At 48.0% G+C, this 27,734-nt stretch overlaps 1 protein-coding gene across 1 annotated transcript in view; it reads left to right on the top strand.

Moving 5' to 3' along the window:
- Positions 1-27,734, top strand: part of LOC146866934 (lysine-specific demethylase 5B-like) — a 455,791-nt gene that overhangs the window by 299,018 nt on the left and 129,039 nt on the right. The window contains exons 7-8 of the mRNA XM_085603266.1: positions 4,646-4,807; positions 20,066-20,551. Coding sequence (XP_085459392.1) covers positions 4,646-4,720 — 75 coding nt within the window. The 3' untranslated portion in view covers positions 4,721-4,807; positions 20,066-20,551. The remainder of the gene's footprint in view (positions 1-4,645; positions 4,808-20,065; positions 20,552-27,734) is intronic.

The raw sequence follows: 27,734 nt of genomic DNA, 5'->3' as shown, positions 1-27,734 counted from the left end.
CCTTTACGACTTCAAAGAACCTTTCAAAAAGTCTGTACAATCAGTCCTTATTATTGACTACATCTGGGATCAGGGTGTAAAAATAATGCACAATCCATCTTCGATTCCTCCAGTGTTGCCTCAGCTGGACAAAAAATACAGAGCTCCGGACACTGCTCCAGCCTGCCTTACCGGACATCCAAAGCTCACTCAGGCTGCTCAGAAAAAAATCTAGAAACCCTGCTGCCCCACTGTCTGCTCCTCCTGACAAAGAAGGCAGACTACTTGATAATATTGGAAAACGTTTTTCTTCGATGTCTGCATTGACAGTACGTGCGTCAAATTCTTTAGCGTTATTAGGGCGCTATAACAGGCAGATGTGGGCGGACATTGCTCCATACTTGGGAGCCTTGCCGGATGACTCGAGGAAAGAAGCAAAGAAGATCTTGCTGGAGGGCGAACGTTCGGCTTCCGAGATCGATTGTGCGATGGATATCGCCTCTACTGGTTTTCGTCAACTAGCTGGCGCTGCTGTACTACGACGCCAAGGTTGGCTTAGGGCAACTTCATTCCGGCGGAAGTCCAGACAAAGATTCTGGACATGCCCTACGATGGTCAGCTTCTCTTTGGCCCGCATATTGATGAGGCTCTTCAGGGTATAAAAAAGGATACTGACACAGCTAGGGCTTTGGGTAACCTTCAATTTAAAAAAAAAAAAACCTTTTCATGGCTCAAGGGGTAGAGGTCAATCTTCCACCAGAGGAAGTTACCAACAATATCGGCCTTCCTATTCCTCCTCCAACCAACAATATCGGCCACAGTACCAACAACAGCAATCATCTTACCCTAAAACCTCCTTTCGAGGAAAAGGAGGGCGACAGAAGGACGCTGCTCGGCGGCAATGACTTTCCTCTACCGTCGATCCCCATCTCCTCTCCACCCTTCAAAGTTGGAGGAAGGGTTACCCACTTCCTAAACAATTGGAAACAAATAACAACGGATCGCTAGGTTCTTCAAATGATACAGTTTGGACATTCACTAGAGTTTATTCACACTCCTCCCCAGACCCCTCCTCACCCTATGCTTCACAAAAATCTCCACCCGTTGCTCCTGGAACTTTCACTCATGCTCCAGAAGGGAGCTATAGAAAGTGTTCCTCTTCGTCAGCGGGGGAAAGGGTTTTACTCCCGTTTTTTCCTGGTGTGCAAAAAGCAGGAGAAATGGAGACCAATCCTGGACTTGAGAAGTCTCAACAAATTTTTAAAGAAACAGTAGTTTCACATGGTTACCATCCAAGAAGTGCTGCACCTTCTCAAAGCAAACGACTACATGGTGTCTTTGGATCTTCAGGATGCCCATTTCCATATCCATATCCACAGAAACCACAAAAAATTCCTGAGGTTCGCCGTGGCAGGCAGACATTACCAGTTCCGAGTCCTGCCGTTTGGACTCAAGTCGGCTCCACGCATTTTTACGAAATGCCTCTCTCCAGTGGTAGCATATCTCAGACAGCAACACCATCAGGTCTTTCCCTATCTCGACGACTGGCTCGTCAAGGTTCTTTCTCTGGACGGCGCGACCAGGCCTTCCGACGCCTGTCTGCAGCTTTTCAGTCGCCTAGGACTCCCTCTGAATCAGGATAAGTCCGTTCTCCAGCCTTCTCAGCAGATAACCTTTCTGGGTGCTACTCTCGACACAACCCAGAATTAAGGCTTTCCCATCACAAGAGCGACAGAACAAACTTCTTTATTTGGCAAGTCACATAAAATCCATGAAGTCTCAAATCCCTTCTCGGAATGATGTCATCCTGTATTCTGCTTGTTCCTTACTGTCGCCTCCACAAGCGCCCTCTCCAGGAAGCACTGTCGGCTCAATGGATTCAATCCGAAGGATCCTTCGACGATGTCATTCAAGTGACCCCTCAGATGGTCACTGCTCTGTAGTGGTGGACTCGTCCACGGAATCTTTCGCAAGGTCTGCCTTTCTTGCTCCAGGCTTCTCCACAGGTCATCACAACAGATGCGTCCCTGGAGGGTTGGGGACCTTTCCTCCAGAAACTTCAAATCAGCGGGAAGTGGTCTCCTGCTGAACGAAAGCTTCACATAAACCTCCTCGAGCTACAAGCTGTCTATCTGGCTCTCCTGGCGTTCCTTCCCAGGATCAAAGGTTCTCTAGTGCCTGTCCGGACGGACAATACTACGACGATGCACTACCTGACCAAGCAGGGAGGGACTAGTTCCCTGACACTATCTCACTAATCTCAAAAGATCTGGAACTGGTTACTCCATCACAACATTTCCCTTCGAGCGGAATATGTTCCAGGTACAGACAACGTACTGGCTGATTCTCTAAGCAGGCAACAAACAACATGCCACGAATGGGAGTTGAACCAGCGGACTCTCGACCGCATATTCTCCCAATGGGGTACTCCTCTCCTGGACCTATTTGCTACCAAACAGAACGCCAAATGCCAAAATTACGCAAGCTGGCATCCCCAACGAGGATCTCTAGGGAATGCATTTTCGATTGCGTGATTCAACGTCTTTGCATACGCTTTTCCAGCGATTACCCTGATTCCCAGGGTCCTCAGGAAAATGAAGACAGAACCCTGCACGCTAATCCTAATAGCTCCGGCGTGGCCGCGTCAGCATTGGTTCACGGAGCTCCATCTTCTCTCTCTGGAGCCGCCGATCTCTTTGAAATCGTTTCCCACTCTCCTCACAATGAACCGTGAGCAAGTCCTACATCCGGATCCAGCATCTCTCAAGTTATCGGCTTGGCTCCTGAGTTGCAAGAGTATCTTTCTTGGAAGACAGCACTCCTTCTAGCCCTTACCTCTGCCAGGTGTGTAAGTGAGCTCCATGCATTCTCAGTTCAAGATCCTTTTCTTCAGTTCAAACATGACAGGGTCATACTGCGGACTAATCCTAAATTCGTGCCCAAAGTCCTGTCAGACTTTCACCTCAATGAACCTATAGTCTTATGGACCTTTTTTCCGAATCCTCAAACGGCGGCAGAAAGAACTCTACACTCTCTAGACCTTAAACGCTGCCTTAAATTCTATCTTCACAGGACAAAATCGTTCCGCAAATCCAACCAACTCTTTGTGGCTTACAGTCGACCTAGGAAATGTCTTCCACTGACTAAACAAAGTATCTCTCGTTGGATCTCTGGAGCTATTACTTTTTGTCATCAGCAAGCGGGCCACCCCTTGCGTTACACGGTTCGAGCCCATTCCACTAGAGCGATGTCTACTTCCATGGTACTCTTTGCGGGTGTCCCTATCACAGACATTTGCAGAGCGGCAAAATGGAAGACGCCGCATACATTTACCAAGCATTACTGCTTGGATACGGAACTCATGAAGGATGCTGCGGTGGTACAGGCGGTGTTGCGACATCTATTTCGCTAGAGGTGAGCCCTTTTTTCATCCCACCATCCTTTCTATTATACGCACATTTCTATATTGTGTTCCATAATGGTTTCTTTGATTGACCTTTGGTACTTTCTATGTTTTACATTGATATGTTATTATCTGATGAATTTTTATATGCTGTACCATCCGAAATGTGCTTATCATTGCTTACTACTCTGATTCAGGCATGTGAATCTATGAAAGATACCCTAATACTGGATAAGAAATGCTTTACTTACCTGTAACTGCAGTTATCCAGTATTGGTATCTTTCATAGATTCACATGCAACTCACCCGCCTCCCCTGGAAGGGCTCACCTAGTTCTCTCAGTGATACACCTTCTTAGCACTGTGCTTCCGAAAATCTGAGGGACTAGAGCTCTTTCCAGGTGGGTTCCAGAGGGTGCTGATAGCTGATTGGCTCTTCTCTAGAGTTTGGTCCTTTTTACAAAAGGACATGGAGTTGTTACTAATGTGAGACCCTTGGCCTATTACTATATATGTCTAATGGGACATTACTTTATTTATGTACTGGGGACTCCCATCCCGACGACGGGGAATGATTCAGGCATGTGAATCTATGAAAGATACCAATACTGGATAACTGCAGTTACAGGTAAGTAACGCACTCTTTCTCCATCACCTAGGTGAAAACTAATCTACAGCTCTCCTTGAGATGTGCAGTTAACTTTGGAACTACATATTAACCAGCCTAGGCAAAGGATTCTGAGGGCAGTTGAGACCTGCCCGGTTATCATAGAGACCATCTTCCATGTACAGGTCCCCAGGAGACGTTTATGATTAGTGGTTCCAGAGTATGCTGGATTTGATGCTCACTTGTCTTTACAGTTTTTGTCGTTTAACTCATTATAAGCAGATGGAGCTTCGTAATCATTTGGATAACGATCCGATACGAGTTCAAAAGATGTGTGGCTTATTATTCATTGCTTGTGTTTTTCTCAAGGGGTTTGCTCACAGTTTCTTTTAACACAGTAATAATTAACTCCATTCATCTGAGCTACCTGGTTTCTTCTAGGAAACCAATAAATAAACTTTCAAATGACATTCCACACTTCTAAAAAGATAGTTTCAGACACATGGAAAAATTAACCTTAACCAGTGGATGGCATTATAACAGTATTTTGTTCTTGTATTCTGTATTTTATTATATTGTATTATATTATACAAACTAAATATAATTTTGAGCTGTACCTTCACTGAAGAACTTTTTGTTATTTGCTTTGTCACGTAGGTGCTTTGCCCCAGATGTGATGTTGGCGTTGTGGCACTTAAAAGGAAACAGAAGAAACTGAAGGAACCACCATGACTGAGTGGAAAGAAAGTATTTGCCAACTTGGAGAGCCTGGCTGATTTAGAAAGTGCGCTATCTGAAAGCAAGGACACTGCAGCAGCTGTATGTATTCTATTCTGCGCTGTAACATACATTTTTTTTTTTTTTTGCAAGCCCCCTAGTCTTGCAAGCCTTAGGCGAGCCCATTGGCAAATATTTCCAGAAGACTTTTAATAAAGTTTGTTACTGCTTTGTTTTGGAAAAGAAACTTGTAGGATAATCAATTGTGAAAGTATGGGGCTGAGATTCTTTAGTCTTGTTTGCTATGGCTGAGCTCCCAATTTCTAAAATGAAGTTACTGCTTAAAAATAAGGCTTTCAAATCTTACCCTTTGTAGCTTGGCACAAGCAGCATGACTTTCCTCAGAGAAAGCGCAATTGGTGTATGAACACAAGTACTAAAAAACATTCACGCAGTACAATTTCCAAACTAATTTCCATGAAAGAAAGACAATCCTAGATTATTATAACCCAAAACTAAATTAATGTATTGCATTTTTGGAGAAAAGGATTTACGGCATTAGTGCCCTGGTTGTGTGTTTAAAACATAGCCCCTAGTATTTAATAATTAATTCATCTTTGGCGTCTTTGAAACAGACAATGGGCCCTAGTCAAGTGGTTTAAAAAAATTGTTCTTGCTGGCCTTTTAAACCCCCATCTCTGGAGTTTGATATATCTTTAAGCTTCAGGGACCATTCCTTTGTTTGGACAGAAGGCCACAGGTGTGGAACAATACTTGCCCCAATTTCTTTTAGGACCACAGTCAAAAGATGAGTGTCAGGTGGAGTTGCCTGGCTTTCTCATGACGTCACACTGATTCTATTTCTGGGACTTTACTTTTCCCCATCTCTATGAAATGTTATCTTCACAGCAAGAGGAATTCCTAGATGAGATTTAATGCTTTAGGAAGAAACTGGTGCAGATCGGAGCTTCCGAATCCCCTCTACTTCCACGGACGGAGTGATCTCACAGTCACACACGCACACACACATCACACGCTGGTGGGGCCCATTACACTAACATTCATCCTACCACTCTTATCCGTGCCATGTATAAGGGGAAACACTTTCAATATACCTAACCAATCTGCATGTACTTTGAGGTCAATGCGACCAACTAGTTGCTTATAAATCTAGCGAAAAACATTTCAAAGAATATACAAATAAATTCAATAAACATGACAAGAAATAACCACCCGACTCAGAGATTCAAACAGAAATATTTGTTTATCTAAAATTGTAAGAAAAGCCAATTAAATGCAAATTAATTTCTCTCATATTTACCTATTCTGTCTAAATGTCAGATCCTAAGTCAGAACCGGTCCTCAGTAGGTGAAACAGAGTCTCTTGCCGTCATGTAGAGTCACCGTCCTCTCCGTCAGCATAGGGACCTCGGATCATCAGTTCGGGAAGAAGTGGCGCTAGACCTCTCTAGTCTACTAATATTTATACTAAATTTACATTCTGTAAAGTTACATTTTACTATTCAGAACGGATGAAATGGCGGAAATAATGTCCTCTTGGTACATTTGCGATACAGTGCGAGATTTTCTCACACTTAGATTGTCCCAAATAATTAATAGAAAAATTGAATGTCCATGACTAATTCGATACTTCTACGGATGTCTATTTAAGATAATTTGTATCATCAGTTCATAAGTTCAGCATTCTTATTCGCAACAAATTTCATGTTCAGGGGCTCTTGGCATCCGTCCTGGATTTGTCGTCATGATCATGGCTTTTCAGTTTTGTCGAGTGGGCAAGGTCACAGGCAGCGCGAAGCCTCTTTGCAAAATTTCCATCTACTCGAATGCAGGCTGCGGGTGGTAGCCATTTTCTGGTAGGCCACATTAGTCAACTTAAGTGAAAATAGACATAAAACAGAATTACTGCACGGAAATGATTATACAGTGTTATTCCCCAGCTAATACCCTTATGTGTATGTATTTATCTAGCCATTTGCAACATCAGAAGCCATTAATGCATATTAATTATAAGCGCAAACACAATAACATTACATAAGCAACATCGATTTCTGTCAGTTTGCTCACCAACTTAGTTCACTTATTATTGAAGCCATGCAATAGCATTCCCACGTGTAATTCTGTTGTTAATAAGGTTGGTTAGGCAAGACTGTAACATCTCTTTAGTAATTAATGATTAATCAGTAGTACTTTTAATTATAACATGCGAAAATGAAACAGGTATTCAATTTTAAAGAAAAACCCTGCTCCATCAATACTACTTTCCCAAGATTCAAATGAAGGCAGGTCGAGACAAGAGCGGGGTTCTTTAACTGCAGTCTTTGTCTTTGTGTCGTCTTAAATTCTATCAACTGTCTGACATGTGAGTGAGCACTTTACTTAATATTGGCAACTCGATAATGATTGTAAGTGGTCCCTCACAACCGCTGTTTCCAACACTGAATGGCTGATTCAACTCAGTGTACTGAGTCCTATCTTTTCGAGAGTGTTCCAGAGAGGTTTGGCTATGCTCTTTCTCCTTGGGCTCCATGGGTCTACCCTAAAGTCTGCCATTTATAATTTTGGCCAGACCTCTTATGATTAAAGCGAAACCCACCCCTCTTTCACACCTTTGCTATCTCAGAGAATGAAATGTAGGAAAGTCTGTTGGAGTAACTTCTTCATCTGAAAGAGACACGTTAGTGATAGATTCCTTACCTTAGACTACCCCAGGCGTCAAACTGTATCCGGAAAGTTTTTTCGTTAGTAGTACCCCTGCGCGTCAGTAGGTGGCGTTGTGCGGCTCCGCGTCAGTTGCTGGCGTCGTATGCGCCGAGATGACGTCACGGAGACTACTTAGGTGCCACCCATGTGCGCTGATGTCAGTTCTTCCTTTTTCCGCACCAGTAAGCGCAGATCCAGTTAGAGAACGTACCTTAGTCGCTTTTTGACTATCTTTCTGACACTTTTTGTCTCCTGTAAGTTTGAGTTGGCGTCATAGGGATGCCTGGTTTAAAGTCTTGTAGGGCCTGCCGGTGCAATATGTCTGTGGCGGACCCCCGCAATGTCTCTCTACTGCCTGGAGAGCGACGACGACTCCCAGGCCCGCATGGACTGTTTGGCCATGGCCCGGAAGGCCTTGAGGGAGCGGCGCCGGAAGCTGTTTGAAGTCCGGCACTCGTCCCCACGCCGTTCGCGGTCTAGGGGCCGCTCCAGGGAACGCTCGCGGGGCCACCATCATCACTCCTCGGGCTGCAAGTCTTCACCCTCGGATTCGGGTAAGAGACCACACAAACAGAAGTCGAAGAAGCGTTGTCGCTCTCCGATGTCCCCCTGTTGATCCCCGTATGTGGACGAGGGGGACAGGGGGTTCTGCCCCTGTGTCTCCTTCGGAGCCTGGGAGTCCCGCGGCCTACCCACCTTACCCTGGTCCGTCAGCGACTCCCGCTCAGGTGCAAGAATTTATTGCCACCTTGGACCGCCTGTTTAGGCCTCGGGCTCCCGCCGGCGCGCCCTCGGGCAAGCAGGTCCTCGGACCCCTCCCAGTCATCCTCCGCCGCAGGAGGATGAATGAATGAATGAATGAAAATACATTTATACAGCGCGATTGCTGCCCTGAGGCGTCCAAGCGCTAGGGAACCAGAAGGGTGTAATGAGACTATCAGAGACTAGGAGGAAGATGGGGGGGCTGAGATGATTACGGGGATTTGAATAGATGGGTTTTTAATTGCTTGCGGAAAGAGGCAAGGTTCGGGTTAGATCTCAGGGGAGGGGGGAGGGTGTTCCAGATTTTTGAGGCGTTGAGGGTGAACATTCTTCCACCTGCTCTAGATCTCTTGATTCTGGGGATTGTTGCCATGAAGGCCTGGCTGGAACGTAGTTCACGGCCAGGGTGGTATTGGCTGACTAGGCTACGCAAGAGTTTTGGGCCCGAGTCCCAGAAGGCCTGATGGGCAATGCACATTGCCTTAAAGGTCACTCTTTTTCGCACTGGTAGCCAATGAAGGCTGGTCAGTGCCTCTCTGACTGAGGTTCTTCGTGGGATTTGCAGTAGGGTGCGGGCCGCACAGTTCTGCACCAGTTGCAACCTATTTAAAGAGTACTCTGGGGCTCCCAGGTAAAGGACGTTGTTTGAGTCCAGGCGTGATTGTATTAAGCCCTGAATAGCTGTTTGTTTGGCCTCCATTGGGAGCAGGGGTAGGACCTTCTTCAATGTCCGAAGAAGTCCAAAGCAGGTGGCGGAGAGCTTTGTGGCCTGGGTGTTAAAGGTGAGGTTCTTGTCCAGCCACACCCCTAGGCTTTTGATGTTATCTTTTGGGGCCGGGGGGGGGGCCTAGACAGGTGGGCCATAATGACTTGAAGAGGGTCGGGTCAGCCGGGCCTAGCAACATGAGCTCTGTCTTGTCCCCATTCAGCTTCAGTGAGGACAGCGTCATCCAGGACTTCACCTCCTCCAGACATTTGGTTAGACCCCCCGATGGATAATGTTGGGCTTCCTGCGCTAAGGAGACCACCAGCTGTGTGTCGTCCGCATAGGAAATGATCTTAACTCCATACGGACGAACTACCTCAGCCAGTGGCCTCATATAGATATTAAAAAGCGCAGGGCTTAAAGAGGAGCCCTGGGGGACTCCACACTTCATCGGTATGCTGGAGGAGACGGCTTGTCCGTCAAACACCTGGAATGACCTGTCGCTCAGGAAGGATTTTATCCAGAGCCAGGCCTTATCCACAATGCCGACGCTTGCTATACGGTTCAGTAAGGTGTTATGACTGACCGTATCAAACGCCGCACTGAGATCAAGAAGGACCACTGCCACTGATCCTCCTTGATCGATGATTTTTCTGGACTCCTCGACGACCATAAGGAGGGCGGACTCTGTTCCATGCTTAGGCCTGAATCCTGTCTGTGTAGGGTCTAACAGCAGATTGCTTTCCAGGTAGTTGACCAATTGGAGATTGATGTGTTTCTCCGCGATTTTACTGACCCAGGGGAGCAGTAAGATCGGGCGGTAGTTGGCAAAGTCCGAGGGGTCCAAATGAGGCTTCTTTATTAATGCTCGGACCATTGCCTTTTTCCAGGCAGGAGGAACCGAGGCAGAGTCAATGGACGCATTCACTAGATTCTTGATGATGGGTAGAATCGTCTGGGATGCGAGTAACATTGTCTCTGGGGGGGCCGGGTCTGTTGGTGAGCCGGATTTCACTTTCCGAGCTATGGATTCGGCTGCTTCTAGGTCCATACAGGTGAAACGGTCGAGTGTGGGGAGGAAGGCTGGAACTAGGTCTGCACCTCCGTTGTTGTTATGAGGTAACGTGGACGCAGAGCTGGTAGGGAAGGAAGAATATATTTTGTTCACTTTGGCCGAGAAGAATTCAGCTAGGTCGTTACATTGGTCGGTTGATTTCTCCTCGTGAACACTGGGGGGGGAGGTTTAATCAGGGACTGCAGAGTTTGGAAGATTTCCCTAGATTTGGAGGTTGAATTAAGGATTTTGTTCGAGAAGTATTCTGTTTGGGCAGTTTTTATCTGCTCTTTGTAAGTTTTTATTTCTTCCCGATATCGGGTTTTGTCTTCCGTAGCGTAGGTCGCACGCCATTTTCTTTCTGCTTTCCGGCAGTGTCGTTTTTTATCTCTAAGGGCTTCCGTATACCATGGGGCTGTTTTAAGGGGACGTTTAGCCAAGGATTTCTTGAGAGGGAGAATGGTCTCAAGAGAGTGCAGAATCCAGTTTTCGTATTCCTCGTTTGCCAGACAAGGGTCTTCATTATTTAAGGGAGGGTTTTCCACTAGTTTACTTGTCCAATGGTCTACTTGTATCCGCGCCCACGATCTCGCGTATCTAATCGAGGGGGTGGTGGGAATGGGTTTCTCAGTGAACCAGGTGAAGGGCACCAAGGAGTGATCGGTCCATGGGAGGGGAAGAGGGGGGTCGGTTAAAAGTTCTGCGCAATTGCTGAACACTGGGTCCAACAGGTGTCCCTTTGTGTGGGTGGGAGTGTTCACTCGTTGACTGAGTTGTAGTGCGGCCAGGTCGTCAGTTAAGATAGTGGCCGTTACATCTGCTGGAGAGTCAAAGTGTAGATTGAGGTCGCCTATCACGACGAAGTTGGCAGCAGCGCAGATACGGGGTGCTATCGTTGCTGGAAGACTGCTGTGAAAGAGTTTTGGAGGGCCGGGTGGGCGGTATATCAAGGTGCCCGAGAGACAGTGGTTGGGGGAAAACTCCAGCGCAAAAGCTAAGTTTTCACAGTCTGGAATGTTTTCCGTTATGGGCCGGCAGCGATATTGATCTTTTACTATAATTGCAAGTCCTCCCCCTCTGCCATCTGGGCGATCTTGACGAGTGATTTGGTAGCCGGCGGGAAGGGCGGCAACCACATCGGGGTCAGAGTCAGACGTTAACCATGTTTCTGTGAGAAACAGTGCGTCTGGCTTACGTTCTTCTAGTAAAAGGGATATTTCCAGCCTGTGTTTGGGGAGGGATCGGCAGTTTAAGAGAAGCATACGGTATTCGTGGCGTGGGAGTTTTCTGTGCCTTGTGGAGAGGGGTGCAGTGCATTTTGGACAGTTGGCAGGGAGGGGTGTGGTATCAAGAGCATACCTTCGACAGTCATGTTCCGTAGGTCTCAAGTCATGGAGGGCAGCCGAGCTGTAGGCCAGGGTCTGGATTGCCTGGGTGGTAGGACGTATGGCCCCTGGCCCGGACTCGGCGCGGACGAAGAGACACATTTTTATAGGCTGTAGTCAGGATGTATACGTGGGGGGGGTGTGGCCTGTCCGGTGGGCGTGGCCAAGGTCAATGGCGTCGAGAGTAAACAAACCCTCTCCGGTGGCAGCGTATTGATCAGCTGTCCTCCCGGGGGTTTGTGCAGCGCGAGGTGCTCAGGAGGGAGATGAGTGCAGCGGAGGTGAGTTAAAACACAACAGTTTCAATTTTTTAAAAATTCGTCAGCGCTTCCGCTTCTACTCCCGGCTCAAGCCTCAGGAGGTTCCGATTTTAATGCTAACGGCGCTAGACTTCAGCGCGCTTTTATAGCGTCTGAGCGAGTGAGGGGGCGTGGCCTGTCCGGTGGGCGTGGCCAAGGTCAATGGCGTCGAGAGTAAACAAACCCTCTCCGGTGGCAGCGCATTGATCAGCTGTCCTCCCGGGGGTTTGTGCAGCGCGAGGTGCTCAGGAGGGGGATGAGTGCAGCGGAGGTGAGTTAAAACACAACAGTTTCAATTTTTTAAAAATTCGTCAGCGCTTCCGCTTCTACTCCCGGCTCAAGCCTCAGGAGGTTCCGATTTTAATGAGGAGGGACACACTGTGGCGGCAGGGACTGGGGAAGGAACAAACGGCGCTGGGAACGGCGCCGGACAGGCCGAACCGGCGCCGTGTCCCAGTGTGGATCCCAAGTAGGGACAAAAGTGTCCGAGAACCCGGGCAGGGGCGGGACAAATGGTACCTGTGAGAAAGTGGCTCTGTATATACTGTTCCTTAATAGGTACAGGGTGTACAGAGTCCACAGTCCCCAAGGGTTTGACAGAGGCTAAAGTTAGATATAACCTTACTCTCTAAAGTGGTAGCTTGGTCGAGCAGTAAGGCAGTATCAGAGGACAGTGTAAAGCATTTGTTGTACACACTCAGTCAGCAAATGGTCTCACACACTCAATAACTGAACTCTAGGCCAATGGTTTATATATAAAAAATATATGCTTGTTTTATTTTAGAACCAACAATTGGAATTAAAATATACTTTCTCAGAATGAGATGCTTTATATAAATACTTTTGCAAGATGTAATTGACTTTTGTAAACAGTTACAAGCGGTTGCAATAGGCAACACTATTTTAAACACAATAATACATTGAGTTCAATGGAAGTTTCATGTTATTTGCCACAGATTACTTTTAGGATTACTTTTGGAATTCCATAACTGAATCCTAGGTTCAGTCCTGGGTCAGTACTCAGAATCAAGTGATGAAAGTCGACTTAATTACTGTAATGATTTTTAAACAATATTTAGCGATTTTAAAAGTTGACAGAAAATATTTCAAAGAAAACCGTCAATGATTCCCTATGGAAGAAAACTCAGGTTGCAGGTACTGTATGTTCTCGTTACTTTTGTATTCCAGTACTGGGTGCCTAGACTCAGTACTGGGACCTTTATCCAAAACAGGTAAGTAATTACGTTTTCAGATATTATACGATTTTTGAGGAATATTTCAAGATTGCAGAAATCGACACTTAGAAGAAAATTCACAGAAAAACAGTCAGTGGTTTCCTATGGAAGAAAATTGAGTTAAGGGTAAGTACAGTTGTAAGTCTTTTTCAGAGTCAGTGCTGGGCACCAAGATCCAGCTCTGGGAGCTCACCTAAGAGCAGGTGAGTAATTTCGTTTTCGTTACTCGGCTGATTTTTGATGAATTTTTTAAGATTTGAAAAGTCCACACTTAGAAGAAATTTCAGGAAAGCCAGTCAATGTTACCCTATGAGTTAAATAGAGTTTGCGGTTTAAGGGTAAGTACTCGACTGGCAGAGTTGAGGTTCTGGGCATAGACTCAGGGGTCCCGCAGGGTCAGGTAGGTACAGTTGGTTCACCCTCAGCGGCTCTAGGGCGGCCGGGTGCAGAGAGAGTTAGGCCCAATGTTATCCTATGAGGGATAGGGGGGCCTTGGTTGGTGGCTGCTGACGGGCAAGCCACGCGGCTGTGGGAGCTGGGCTCCTGGTCACTTACTCAGGGCAAGTGGGGAAGTAGGTAGGTGTAGAGTTTTCACTGCCAGGGCCACTCTGGGTGCAGAGTACTTTTGAGCCTTCGGGCGCTCAATTGATTTCAATGGGAAATCTCTGGTTTAGAAAAAGACTGCAAGCTCGGGGACGAGGACTCTTCAGGTGCCACCACCACTTCGAGAGGTAAGTTGGGTAGTTGGAGGATAGGTAGATACCCCGGGATTGGGCACACGGGCCGTGGGGCGCCGCGTGCAGGGGTGCCTTTTGGTGTCGGGAAATCTTACCCTCTGTTGATTGCGGTTGGGGGGGCACCTTGTTCTGAGGCTGCAGGCTACTTCAGGAGTGTCGAGGGACGTCCTTGGGTGCCGGACTCGGGGTCACAGTCGCCGTGGGGTCGTCCTCAGGGTCTTTGTTCACTCCGGCACTGGCCAGGCTTGGCTGGTGCAGAGTGTGCTGGGTTTGCGGTGCCGGGCTGCTGCCAGGGATTAGAGATAGGTTTTGAGTAGAGCCTCTACTCATGGGAGTCCCAGGGGCTTAGAGCCAAAAGGTAGCCAGGTCCTCCGGGGTTTGTGAGGTTGCTGGCCGCAAGAGATGCCGGGTTGGAGCAGGAGCAGGTTCGAGGGTCGACAGGCCGGTAGGGCTGGGGCCAAAGCAGTTGGTGTCTTCCTCTTTTTAGCAGCTGCAGGGCAGGTCTTCTTTCTTCTTGCTCTTCTTTGTAGTTTGGAATCTGGAATCTGGGGAAGGAAGGTTCAGGGTGCCCCTAAATACTAGATTTAGGGGCGTTACAGGTAGGTGAAGGGCAGGGGCCAATGGGTCCCTGTCCTGGGGTGGGTACACCCCCTATCCTGCCTCTCTCCTGTGGGAGGGGGGCAGGAGCCTAGTCCTGATTGCGCAGAGCTTCCCATCTTCAAGATGGCGAGAGCCCGGAGATGTGCTTCACCTCGCCTCCCCCACCTGAGGGGTGGGGTTGGCAGGCTGGCACATCCCCTGTCCTTATATGAGGTTTCCGGCCAAGCTTCCCGCCAGAGTGGGGGGTTGCAGTGGCCTGGGGAAGCTCACAGAGGCGGCATGCCTTTGAAGCTTCCCCCTGCCTATCCTGGGGGAGGAGATTTAGCACCTTGCCCAGGATGTTCATTGTTGCAGACCTAGGAGAGCAGGGGCTCTCCTACCCAGGGGTCCAGAAACATGTCTGCTGTGTGGCAGCCTAGGCAGCCTCAGAACAGACGTGGATTGTAAGTTTAGGTTTCAGGGGGCCTCTCTAAGATGCCCTCTGTGGTGTTTTGTACATTAAATCACACACTGGCATCAGTGTGGATTTAATGTGCTGAGCAGTTTGATACCAAACTTCTCAGTCTTCAGTGCTGCCATTATGGTGCTGTGGAGTTCATGTTTGACAAGCTCCCAGCACCATATACTCTTAGCTGGCAGCACTGCACTTACAGGACCCAGGAATGGACCTGGGTACTGTAGGGGGACAGGGCTCCTGCCTCTGTGCCCACACCACTGGCATAGGGCACCCAGCTAGAGGGGTGGCTGATGTATGCCAGGGCAGTGTAGGTTGTGAGCATGGCACACAGGGATGTGTGCCATGTCGACTCTCTGTTTTGTCTTGTATCCAGACACTCAGCCTGCAAGAGCAGTGTGTGTGTGTTAGGGTACAGGGCCTCTAAGGGTGGGACAATGAGTGCTGCAGCCCTTAGAGGCCTTCCCTGGTCACAAGGCCCTGGGTACCTAGGGTACCATTTACAAGGGGCTGACATGTGGCCAGGGTTTGCCAATTTGGGTTTTGGCTGTTAGACAGTTTTTTAGGGAAGGAACACAGGCCCTGGGCACCTGATAGGCGGGAGCCCAGGGCACAACAAGGAAAAGTGCTTCAGCTATTAGGCAAAAAAGGGGGGGGGGTTACTGCAACAGAAACCCACTCTCTTACATTGTTGCAGATCATCTGCAAGGGTTACTCCCTTCCCTTTCAGTCCACCCCTCCAGCCATGCCACCTCAGTCCCACCGCATGTCAGGGGAACACTTGGCGACTCTCCAGCCTTGGCGACGTTGTTGTTCCCACTACTTTCTGGTCCCCAAGAAGGACAAAGGGGGCCTGCGCCCCATCTTGGACCTCAGGAACGTCAATCGCTTCCTCCGGAAGGAGAAGTTCAAGATGTTGCCTCTGGCTCAGGTCTTGGCTGCCCTCGACCCTGGAGACTGGATGATAGCGTTGGACTTGCAGGATGCCTATTTTCACATACCCGTCCTGCCAGCCCACCGGCGTTACCTGCGGTTCACGGTAGGCCACGAGCATTTTCAATTTCCTGTGCTCCCCTTCGGCCTTACCAGCACCCCTCGGGTGTTCACCAAAGTGATGGCGGTGGTCGCAGCTCATCTGCGCAGGTCAGGAGTGTCAGTCTTCCCCTACCTCGATGACTGGTTGTTGAAGGCCGGTTCGCCCCAGACAGTCGTCTCCCACCTCCAGACTACGGCCGACCTCCTGCATTCGCTGGGGTTCTCCATCAACGTGCCAAAGTCACACCTGAGTCCCTCTCAGAAGCTCCCCTTCATCGGAGCAGTTCTGCATTCGACGCAGTTTCGGATTTATCCTCCCGAACAACGAGTCCGGGATATTTAGGCTCTGATTCCGATCTTTCAGCCTCTATCCCGGGTTTCAGTCAGGATGACCCTCCGCCTCCTGGGCCTGATGGCCTCCTGCATCCTACTGGTGCAACATGCCAGATGGCATATGCGGGCTCTGTGAGAAAGTGGCTCTGTATATACTGTTCCCAAATAGGTACAGTGTGTACAGAGTCCACAGTCTCCAGAGGTTTGGCAGAGGTTAAAGTTAGATATAACCTTACTCTCTAAAGTGGTAGCTTGGTCAAGCAGTAAGGCAGTATCAGAGGACAGTGTAAAGCATTTGTTGTACACACTCAGCCAGCAAATGGTCTCTCACACTCAATAACTGAACTCTAGGCCAATGGTTTATATGAAAAAGAAATGGTTGTTTTTATTTTAGAACCAACAATAGGTATCAAAATATACTTTCTCAGAATGAGATGCTTTAGTTAAATTCTTTGCAATAGGCACTTGAATTTTGCAGATTATAGTTAGTTTGGTTGCAATAGGCAACACAATTTCAAACACAATAATACATTGAGCTCAATGTGAATTTTAAGTTATTTGCAATTGATTACTTTCAGGATTACTTTTCTAACTCCAGGACTGGATCCTAGATTCAGCCCTGGGACAGTTCTTGGAAACAAGTGAGTAAATTCGTTTTAGTTACTGTTGTAATTTTTAAGCAATATTTTGCTATTTTAAAAGTTGACACTTAAAAACTTTTGCTAATCAAATTACCAATGTTATCCTATGGAAGGATATTCACTTAGCAGGTAAGTGGGGTTATGGTTACTTTTTCTAGGTCAGTTTTGGATCCTAGATCCAGCACTAGTGTATCACCTGTAAGCAGTTGAGAAACTGCGTTTAAGTTACACAGGCGATTTTTAAGGAATATTTATAAGTTTGCAAAATCGACACTTAGAAGAAATTTCATAGAAAAACAGTCAATGGTTCCCTATGGAAGAAAATTCAAGTTACGGGTAAAGTATGTTCTCGTTACTTTTGTAATCCAGGGCTGGGCTCCTAGGCTCAGTACTGGGACCTCTATCTAAAACAGGTAAGTAATTACGTTTTCACAGTTGGTATTTTTAAAGAATATTTGTAGTTTGCAAAAATCGACTCTTAGAAGAAATTTCACAGAAAAACAGTCAATGATTTCCTATGGAAGAAAATTGGGTTAGTGGTAAGTACGATTGTGAGTACTTTTCATGGTCAGTGCTGGGCACCAAGATCCAGCACTGGGATCTCTCCTAATAGCAGGTGAGTATTTCCGTTTTTGTTACTCATTTGATTTTAGGTGAAGTTTTTAAGTTTTAGAAACTCCACACACAGAAGAAATTTCAGAAGAAACTAGTCAATGTTACCCTATTGAAGAAAAGTGAGTTATCGGCTTATGGGTAAGTACTCGACTGGCAGAGTTAAGGTTCTGGGCACAGACTCGGGGGTCTCCCAGGGTCAGGTTGGTACAGTTGTTACACCCTCAGCGGCACTGGGGCGGCTGGGTGCAGAGTGAGTTAGGCCCAATGGTATCCTATGGGAGGCAGGGGGGTCCTTGGTTGGTGGCTGCTGACGAGCAGGCCACGCGGCTGTGGGAGCTGGGCTCCTGGTCACTTGCTCAGGGCAAATGGGGAAGTAGGTAGGAGTAGAAGTTGCACTGCCAGGGCCACTCGGGCGGCTGGGTGCAGGGTGCTTTTGAGCCTTTGGGCGTTAAATGGATTTCAATGAGAAAGCTCAAGGATGAACAAAGGCTGCAAGCTCGGGGACAAAGAGTCTTCGGGTGCCACCACCGCTTCGAGAGGTAAGTTGGATAGTTGGAAGATAGGTAGGTACCCAGGAGTCGGGCACAGGGGGCTCGCAGGGCGCTGGGTGCAGGGGTGCCATTTGATGTCAGGAAATCTTACCCTCTGTTGATGGTGGTTGGGTGGGGTCCCTGGTTCTGAGGCTGCAGGCGTCGTCAGGAGCGTCACAGTCGCCGGGGGGATGTCCTCGGGGTCTTTGTCCTCTCCGGCACAGGCCAGGCTTGGTGGGTGCAGAGTGTGCAGGTTTTGCGGTTCCGGGCTGATGCCAGGGGTTAGAAACTTGATTTGAGCAGAGCCACTGCTAATGGGAGTCCCAGATGCTCAGAGTCACAAGGTAGCCAGGTTCCTCCGGGGTTTGTGAGGTTGCTGGCCACAGGAGGTGCTGGGATTTAGCAGGAGCAGGTTCGAGGGTTGACAGGCCAGTAGGGCTGGGGCCAAAGTTGGTGTCTTCCTCTTCTTAGCATCTGCACGGCAGGTCTTCTTTCTTCTTGTTCTTCTTTGCTTTTTTGGAATCTGGAATCTAAGGAAGGAAGGTTCAGGGTGCCCCTAAATACTAGATTTAGGGGTGTTACAGGTAAGTAAAGGGCAGGGACCAATGGGTCCCTGCCCTGGGGTGGGTACACCCCCTATCCTGTGGGAGGGGGGCAGTAGCCTAGTCCTGATTGGGCAGGGCTTCCCATCTTCAAGATGGAGAGAGCCCGGAGATGTGCTTCACCTCGCCTCCCCCACCTGAGGGGTGGGGTTGGCAGAGGCTGGCACATCCCCTGTGCTTACTTGGGGTTTCCGGCCAGTCTTCCCGCCAGAGTGGGGGTCAGAACCGGTGGGGGCCAGTTACTGAGTAAAGCAAGTGGCCTGGAGAAGCTTATAAAGGCGGAATGCCTTTGAAGCTTCCTCCTTGCCCATCCTGGGGGAGGAGACCTAGCACCTCGCCCAGGATGTGCATTGTTGCAGGCCCAGGAGAGCGGGAGCTCTCCACCCAGGGGTCCAGCAACATGTCTGCTGTGTGGCAACCTAGGCAGCCTCTCAGACAAGACGTGGATTGCAGGTTAGGTTTCAGGGGGCATCTCTAAGATGCCCTCTGTAGTGCTTTGTGCATTAAATCTCACACTGGCATCAGTGCGGGTTTAATGTGCTGAGAAGTTTGATACCAAACTTCTCAGTCTCCAGTGTTGCCATCATGGTGCTGTGGAGTTCGTGTTTGACGAGCTCTCAGCACTGTATACTCTTAAATGGCAGCACTGCACTTACAGTGCCCAGGAATGGACCTGGGTACTGTAGTGGCACAGGGCTCATGCTCCTGTGCCCACACCACTGGCATAGGGCACCCAGCTAGAGGGTTGGCTGATGTATGCCAGGGCAGTGTAGGTTGTGGGCATAGCGCACAGGGATGTGTGCCATGTCGAATCGCTGTTTTGTCTTGTACCCAGACACTCAGCCTGCAAGGGCAGTGTGTTTGTGTTAGAGTACAGGGCCTCTAAGGGTAGCACAATAAGTGCTGCAGCCCTTAGAGGCCTTCCCTGGTCGCAAGGCCCTGGGTACCTACGGTACCATTTACCAGGGGCTGACATGTGGCCAGTGTTTGCTGTTTTAGGGAAGGAACATAGGCCCTGGGCACCTAATTGGCAGGAGTCCAGGGCACACTCTGTCAAAGTACATTAAGCAATTCAGCAAAAAGTGGGGGCACACCATGCAAGAAAGATGGCACTTTCTCACAACAGGCAGATACTGTATCCACCAGAAAAAGCGTTACCGAAGGCAAGTAGCTTGTTCGTTTGGTCATATAACAGTTTTAAACTACAGCAGTCACAGAGGCTACGGTCCACTAAATCCTGCCTAATGACTCGAAGAAACGCCTGCATAGTAGAGTCTGAGATAAAACTGAATCCACACACACTTGCAAAATAGATATTTGCATCTTTAAGCAATTGAATTTCATGAGAAGACACCAAAGTGGGTGGCTATTGTTTATGCTTCACGGTGCAAAGTTCCAATTTTGTTGCATTGCCCTAGTGAGTTGACACTAGAATGCTTATGTGTGCTGCGTGCATGCTCCTCAGTTTGTGCTAGAGGGATCTTTATTGAGTTGTCTAATTGCAGAGACTTAGACTTGTGGTGCCCTCATAGGAAGCAGACAAGTAGACACTTTATACTTTTTGCATTTGATTTACATTTTCTATAGCGGATTTACATGTTGCATGTGCAAGTTTACTATTTAATGCATTGTTTTTTCTAATTCTCAGATGGCCACCTTGGGAGAAGCTCGTCTCAGGGAGATGGAAGCCTTACATGCTCTAAGAACACTAAATGAACAGAAGTTGCTGTCCAGTGAGGAGGACTTGGATTGGCGAGTGTGCAATTGTCAAGAAGCTCCAGCTTCTCCTTTGATACAATGTGAACTCTGCAGGGGCTCATTCCACACGCATTGTGTTACCTTGCCCAGTTTGCAGCAGGGACAGAGAGTATGGCTGTGTCCTCAGTGTCATAGATCGCAGAAGCCAACTTTAGAAAAGGATCTGCCTTTGCTCGCTTCCCTGCAGCGCATCCGTGTACGACTCCCTGAGGGGGATGCTCTGCGCTTCATGATCGAGCGCACTGTGAACTGGCAGCACAGAGCACAACACATGCTGACTTCAGGGAACATTGCACTGTCACTGGACAGATGTGGCACAGTACAGTTGTACAACAGATGGCAAGCTACAGCAGGGCAGCTCCCAGAGACGAACAAGGTAAGAACAGTCCTTGTTTGCATTTTAATCAGTGTCACCTGTCCAGTTTCTTTAGTTGCTACAGCTCCTATGGTAAGTAGCAGTAATCGGATCTAAGTGTGCACTAAAGCCCACTTGCATGTTCTATTGCATTTGTATATAACTTACTACACCAGGCAAGTCGTTAAAGGGCTTTTGGCAGATGGCATTCTACTTCGAAACCCAAAGTTCTCCTCCATGGGATCTTCATCATTAGTTAAATGAACAGAATAGTATGCCCCCCACATGGTAAAAAAGTTATACAAATGTATCATTAGCTTTTATTTTAAAATGTAAAACTGCATGTAAAAGGCTATATTGGCCAATTACTTTAAAAAAAGAAAACAATTTTAAATGCAGAAAAATAGTCACTAGAAATAACAGCCACTAGAAAGTGGTTTAAAAAAAAAAGAAATGTGCTACAAGATAGCAATAGCTGACGCCTGAAAGGCTTGGAAAACTACTGCTGCATTGATAAGGAAAAGCATACCACCAGTTTCCTATCATGCCCTTTAGATGGCAGATAAGCCAGTTCATTTTAATACATTTTTTGCCGTCTTTTCAGCTGCTGCTGACTGGATTCTTGAGCATGGAGCGTGAACTATTTAGGTGTTTTTCCCTCTTTTAAAACCGCTTAGCTCGACGTCTTTAGAGACATGCAGCACATTTTGTTTGAGGCATGTGTGGCTGTAGATACACATGCTGTGTGTAAGTCTGCACTCTAGTTTTGGGCTCGGATGATTCCAAGTTATTCTTCGGAGAATGATTTTGAGTCACGAGGATGTTCGACTCCGCCTCTCGGTGAGACTACGCATGTACATCGACTCCCGATGTATTCTCTCGTGCTCCGGTTCGAGATAATCTTGGGTTCCCTTTGGTTCATCGTTAGTTCATCTAAACGACAATATTGTCTCGATCATGTAGATTTTCTTCCATCTTGAGCTCTGAAACAATCCCTTGTGTCGAATTTAGCTTTGCCTTAGCGGCCTCTGGGCAACATCGAATTGGGTCTCTTTCCGAACATTCTGTTCTGCCCAAAAATGAGATGTTGATGGAACATACTGTGTTCTATTTTTGTCTGAATTACCACTCAAAATACCCCCATATCTACCAACACTCAGTCTGTCATTTATTCCTCTCACCTGACCATCAAGAAGACAACTTTGAGGTCAGCTACTCTTTGGACAACCCGCCGGAGGTCCCTTGAGTTGGGTGAAAGAAGCTTGAGAGAGACCCCTCAAACATCTCAAGCAAGACAAAGTGGACTATGTACCTGGCCTTTGGTCCAGAATGACATGAGTACATGAACAAGGCAGACAAAAACTTGGAGACCAACCCGGAGCTTGTGAATCACTTGTGTGACCAAAAGTACTCAATGGTAGAATACCAGCAAGGGCAGTTGATGTGGTTGTTAGAGCCTGTAGCACCCAGAGCATCTAAAAACAAGTGATCTGAGAGAGACATGGCGCCGCTGTAGGAAGCTGGCTCTGTATATACTATACCAAAGTGAGGTATAGTGTGCACAGAGTCCTGTGGAACCCCAAAGGTAGGCAGAGGTAAAGTTAGATAGCACCTCACTCTCTATTTGTGGGAGTGTGGTCGAGCAGTAAGGCAGTATCAGAGGACAGTGTTAAGCATTTGTTGTACACACCTAGTCTGCAAATGAATTTCACACATTCAGACTGAACTTCAGACCAATTGTTTTTGTATAAAAATATTCTTTTAGTTATTTTATTTTCTAGAACCAAGCAAGCCTGGCACAGGTAAGCAATACATACTTTACAGTAGTAATGCAATTGAAATACAGTTTGAATGATAATTGTATATGCACTTTGGTTTGATTTACAGTATGGATGCAGAGAAATGCAATACTTTGTAAATGCAATACATAGACTTGAATCGGCTTTTTAGTAAAATAGCAGGTAAGTAACTTTTGAGATTACTAGGCTTACACAGAGTAGTATGCCTAGATACTACTCTGGGAGATTTCCTGAAAACAGGTAAGAAAAATAGTTTTTGTTAAACAGTACAATTTTTAGAGAATTCCTTTAGTTTGTCAAACTCCACACTTAAAAACGTTCACAAAAAACAGTCAATGTTATCCTATGAAGGAAAAGAGTGTTATCGGTTTTGAGGTAAGTATTTGGTAGTGGGAGTCGAGGTTCTGGGGTAGACTCAGGGGTCCCCCAGGGTCAAGGATGCACTCTCATTACACCCTCAGTGGCACTAAGGTGGCCGAGTGCAGGGTCCCAATGTTATCCAATGGAAGATAAGGGGCCTCCGGTTGGTGGCTGCTGGCAAGCAGGCCTCTTAGTTGTGGCAACAAAGCTCCTAGACTTTAGCTCAGGGCAAATGGGGAAACAAAGTAGCAGCAAAGGTGCACCCTCAGCGGCACTAGGGCGGCCGGGTGCAGGGTGCTGTTTTGACGTCTGGCACCCTGTTTTCAATGGGGAACCTCCGGTTTGCAAAGACACTGCAGGCTTGGGGACGAAGGTCTTCTGGGTGTTACCAACACTTCGAGAGGTAAGTTGGAAAGTTAGGGGTTGGTTAGGCACTGTTGGTTTGAGCACACAAGACCGTGGGGCGTCGGGTTCAGGGGTACGTTTTGAGGTTGGATCTTCTTACCAGCTTCTGTCGCAGTTGGGATTTAGGCTGCAGGCGTCGGCTGGAGGCTTGAGGCAGGTCAGTGGTCGCCGAATCTCGGGTCAGGATTGCCGGGGGACCTCCTCGTGGTGTTTGCCCACTTGAGCTCGGCCCGTGGACGGCGGGTGCAGAGTGGTGCGGATTCGCGGTTTCCAGCCAAGGCCAGATGTTGCAGATGAATAAATCCAGTGTTCACTGGCAATAAAGTCTTTGAGGTAGAAGGCATGCAGGTCCTCTGGGGTTTTCGAGGTTGCTGGCTGCAAGTCACACCGGGATTTCGCAGGAGCATGTTTGAGGTGGAGCCAGGCCAGTAGGGCTGGGGCCAAATCAGTGGGTGTCTTCCTCTTGTTCGCTGCTGCATGGCTGTTAGGTCCTTCTTCTAGTTTCTTCTTGTATGAGGAAGCAAGGTTCTCGGGTGCCCCTAAATACTAGATTATGTGGCATTACAGGTAGGTAAAAGGTAGGACCATTGGGTCCCTTCCCTGGAGTGGGTACACCCCCTAGTATGCCACCCACCAGTGGGAGGGGGGCATGAGCCTGTCCCTGGTTGGCGGAGTCCTCTCATCTTCAAGATGGCTTGGACTGAGAGTTCTACTTTACCTCGCTTCCCCCTCCTGAGGGGTGGAGTTGGCAGAGGTGGGCTCACCTCTCTTCCTTACTTGTTTTTCCCGCCGGTTCTCCTGCCCAAAGTGGGGGTCAGAACCAGTGGTGAGCGGTTGCTGAGAGCAGCAAGTGGCCTCAGAAAGCTCACAAAGGCGGCAAGCCTTTGAAGCTTCCTGCTACGTGAACCCTGCCCATCCTAGGGGAGGAGGCTTGGCACCTCGTCCCAGGATGTGCATTGTTTCAGGCCCCAGAGAGCAGCAGGCTCTCAACCCAGGGGTCCAGAAACATGTCTGGTGGTGGCAGGTGAAAGCAGCCATGCAGCCTGGGCACAAGTGGTAGGTTAGTTTTCAGGGGGCATCTCTAAGATGCCCTTTGTGTGCATTTTTCATTAAATCCCACTCTGGCATCAGTGTGGGTTTAATGTACTGAGAAGTTTGATACCAAACGTCTCAGTTTTCAGTGTAGCCATTAGTGCTGTGGAGTTCGTAATGACAAATTACCAGCACCATATACTCTTGATGGCAACACTGCACTTACAATGTCTAAGAATGGACTTAGACACTGTAGGGGTACAGGGCTCATGCACCTGTACCCTCACCATTGGTATAGTGCATCCAGCTAGAGGGATGACTGACCTATGCCAGGGCAGTGGGTTGTAGGCATGGTACACAGATGTGTGTGGCATGTCAACTCTAGACTTTGTTCTGCACCAAAACAATCAGCCTGCAAAGGTAGTGTGTGAGTGTAATGGTACAGGTCCTCTCAGGGTGGCACAATGAGTGCTGCAGCCCTTAGAGGCCTTCTCTGGTCTCAGTGCCCTGGGTACCTGTAGTACCATTTACCAGGGGCTGACCTGTGGCCAGAGATGCCAATTGGGTTTAGGCTTCAATGCAGTTTTTGGGAAAAAACATAGGCCCTAGGTACCTGATTAGCAGGAGCCCAGGGCACACTCAGTCAAAGCACATCAGCAATTCCGCAAAAAGTGGGGGCAACCATGCAGAAAGAGGGCACTTTCTCACAGTTTGTAGTTCGGAAGCTCAGACAATCATCCCTCATACTCATAGCTCCCACATAGGCACGTCAACCTTGGTTCTCCACCCTGCTAGAGATCTCAGTAGTTCCACACCAAAAGCTGCATCTTAACTCCAGTCTCCTCACTCAGAGCCATGGAGAAATCATGCATCCAAATCCCAAGGAACACAACCTAGCGATTTGTCTACTGAAATCATAGAGTTTGGTTATTTACAATTACCACCAGACTGTATGAATATCCAAAGGATGCTAGGGGGCCTACTACTAGGGCATGTTATGTAGCAAAGTGGAAACAATTTGTTATATACTTTAACAATAACAATATTAATCCACTTGATGCTTAAGTGCAAAACCTCATCTGTTATCTCTTACACTTACAGCAATCTGAATTAGCCTAAACATCCATTCGATTGCATTTAGCAGCAGTAGCTGCATACTTACAAAACAGACAACACTTATCTCTGTTCAGAGTACCAGTGATTAAAGCCTTTATGAAATGACTAAAAAGAGTACTAGCACCAAGAGCTCCACATGCACCAGTATGGAATTTAAGCATAGTCCTTACGAGGCTAATGGGTCCACTTTTAAACCAATGCACAAGTGTTAACTACAATTTCTCTTATGGAAAGATGCCTTTCTTATTGCAATCACTTCCTTAAGGAGAGTTGGCGAACTCCAGGCACTAACTATACAAGAGCCTTTCTTTCAACTTCACAAAGACCAATCCCAAATTTCTTCCTAAAGTAGTTTCTACTTTTCACATCAATCAGTTGAATTACCCTTGTTCTTTCCTCAACCTTATTCTGTAGCAGAATGAGCGATAGACACATTAGATGTTAGAAGAGCTCTACTATATTATGTGGAAAGAACAAAAGATTTTCGTGAGACAAAACAGCTCTTAGTTGCTTTTTCGCCACCACACAAAGCCAATCCCATTTCTAAATCAGGCATTCCAAGATGGATCATGAAATGTATCCAAATATGTTATCTGAAAGCGAAAAGAACCTTGACACTACCCCCCTAGAGCGCATTCCACCTGCAAAATAGGGGCTACTATGGCTTTCTTAGGAAATATTCCCCTAGCTGACATCTGTAAGGTGTGAGAAAGTGGCTCTGTATATACTGTTCCTTAATAGGTACAGGGTGTACAGAGTCCACAGTCCCCAGAGGTTTGGCAGAGGCTAAAGTTAGATATAACCTTACTCTCTAAAGTTGTAGCTTGGTCGAGCAGTAAGGCAGTATCAGAGGACAGTGTAAAGCATTTGTTGCGCACACTCAGCCAGCAAATGGTCTCACACACTCAATACCTGAACTCTAGGCCAATGGATTATATATAAAAAATATATGCTTGTTTTATTTTAGAACCAACAATAGGCATAAAAATATACTGTTCGAGGCATATGAGCTGCAGATTATACACTTTTGCATAGATCGCCATCTGGTGTTGGGCCCGGATGTTTGCAGTTTGTTTTTCTTCTTGGACAGTCTTTGGAAGTCACGAGTTCGGTGACTCCTCCTTCGGTCCGTACTGCGCATGGGCTTCGGCTCCATCCTCAGATTGTTTTTCTCCGCCATCGGGCTCGGATGTAATACTTCGTGCTCCGGCTTCGAACCCCCCCAGTTCGACCTTCGACGAAAAATCCTCATCCATCGAGATTCTTTAGACGGAATCGACTTCTTCATCTCTCTCTTCGGCACTTCTTCGATTCCAGACATCGGCAGCGGCCTTCGGGCCTATCTCGACTCCGGTCTCGGCCGATGGAAAGGACTCCCTTCAAGAAGTGCCCAAAATGTGGGTCTAAATTTCCCCACACCGACCTCCATCAGGTGTGCAACCTCTGCCTCTCTCCCGAATACGAGGCCCGAGACTGCCCCGCCTGCAAGTCTTTTCGATAGAAAAAGACTATTCGGGATCGACGAGCTCGACGCACCATGGCGCACTCATCGACCTCGGCTCCACCTGACATCTTCGGAGAAAACACCGGAGCTTCGGGACAGCAGCACACCGAACGGGAGGAAGATGTCGTCAGCGCTTCCGAGGCCGACGACTCCGACGTGGAGGAGATCACACCGGCGCAGAGGGTCGTGAGTACTCTACCCCCTCCCGCGCCCATACCGAAAGAGACTCCGGTTACCCCTTCGCCTCCGGGCCTAGGGAAAACCAAGCATACTGCTTCCATCACCCCACCTTCGGGCCCGGTGAAAAAGCATCACAAGTCTCCTGGCGGCTCGGGCTCGAGCCAGCCTCCTAGCGGCACCGACAAACATTCTTCGGCGCCGAAGAAAACAAGTTCCGTTCCGAAGCCATCGGTGTCGAAACCTGGCCTCTCGGTGCCGACCAAACACAAATCCCTCGGCACCGACGCTTCCGTGTCGAAGCCTGCCTCGGCGCCGACCAAAAAATCGGACACTCCGAGAAAGCACGGCACGGATAAACCGACAAAGCCTTCGGTTCCGAAAACATCGGCACCGATGGAGGAATCGGTGCCGGAGGAGCTTTTCACACCGGATCCTCTTCAAAAGACTTTAACTAAGGATCCCAGGACTGGACATTTAATTTTGTCTTCCAAGAAAAGACTTTTGGACAAGCCAGCTCCTCCTCCACCACCAAAACGGAAGGACTCTGCCACATCCCCGTTCAGAGTACCCTCCCCACCACCTCCACCTCCTCCTCTTCCTCCTCCACCTCCTCCACCCCCTCCATCTCCGCCCCCACCTTCTCCACCCTTGCTTCATCGGTCTCCAACCCCGTCTCCAGACCCTGATGACCACGGAGATCCATTCTATGATTCCACAGATGCCCCGCAGGACCCCACTCCTCCGGGAACACCTGACCCATGGGAGGATTATCACAATCCCGATGTCCCAGATGTGCCTCAGGATGATC

The sequence above is a fragment of the Triturus cristatus genome, chromosome 1_2 (genome assembly GCF_964204655.1).
Source record: "Triturus cristatus chromosome 1_2, aTriCri1.1, whole genome shotgun sequence".
In the NCBI taxonomy this organism is placed as follows: Eukaryota; Metazoa; Chordata; class Amphibia; order Caudata; family Salamandridae; genus Triturus; species Triturus cristatus.
Note: the sequence above shows the minus strand (reverse complement) of the source record. Positions and strands in the feature narration are given on the sequence as shown.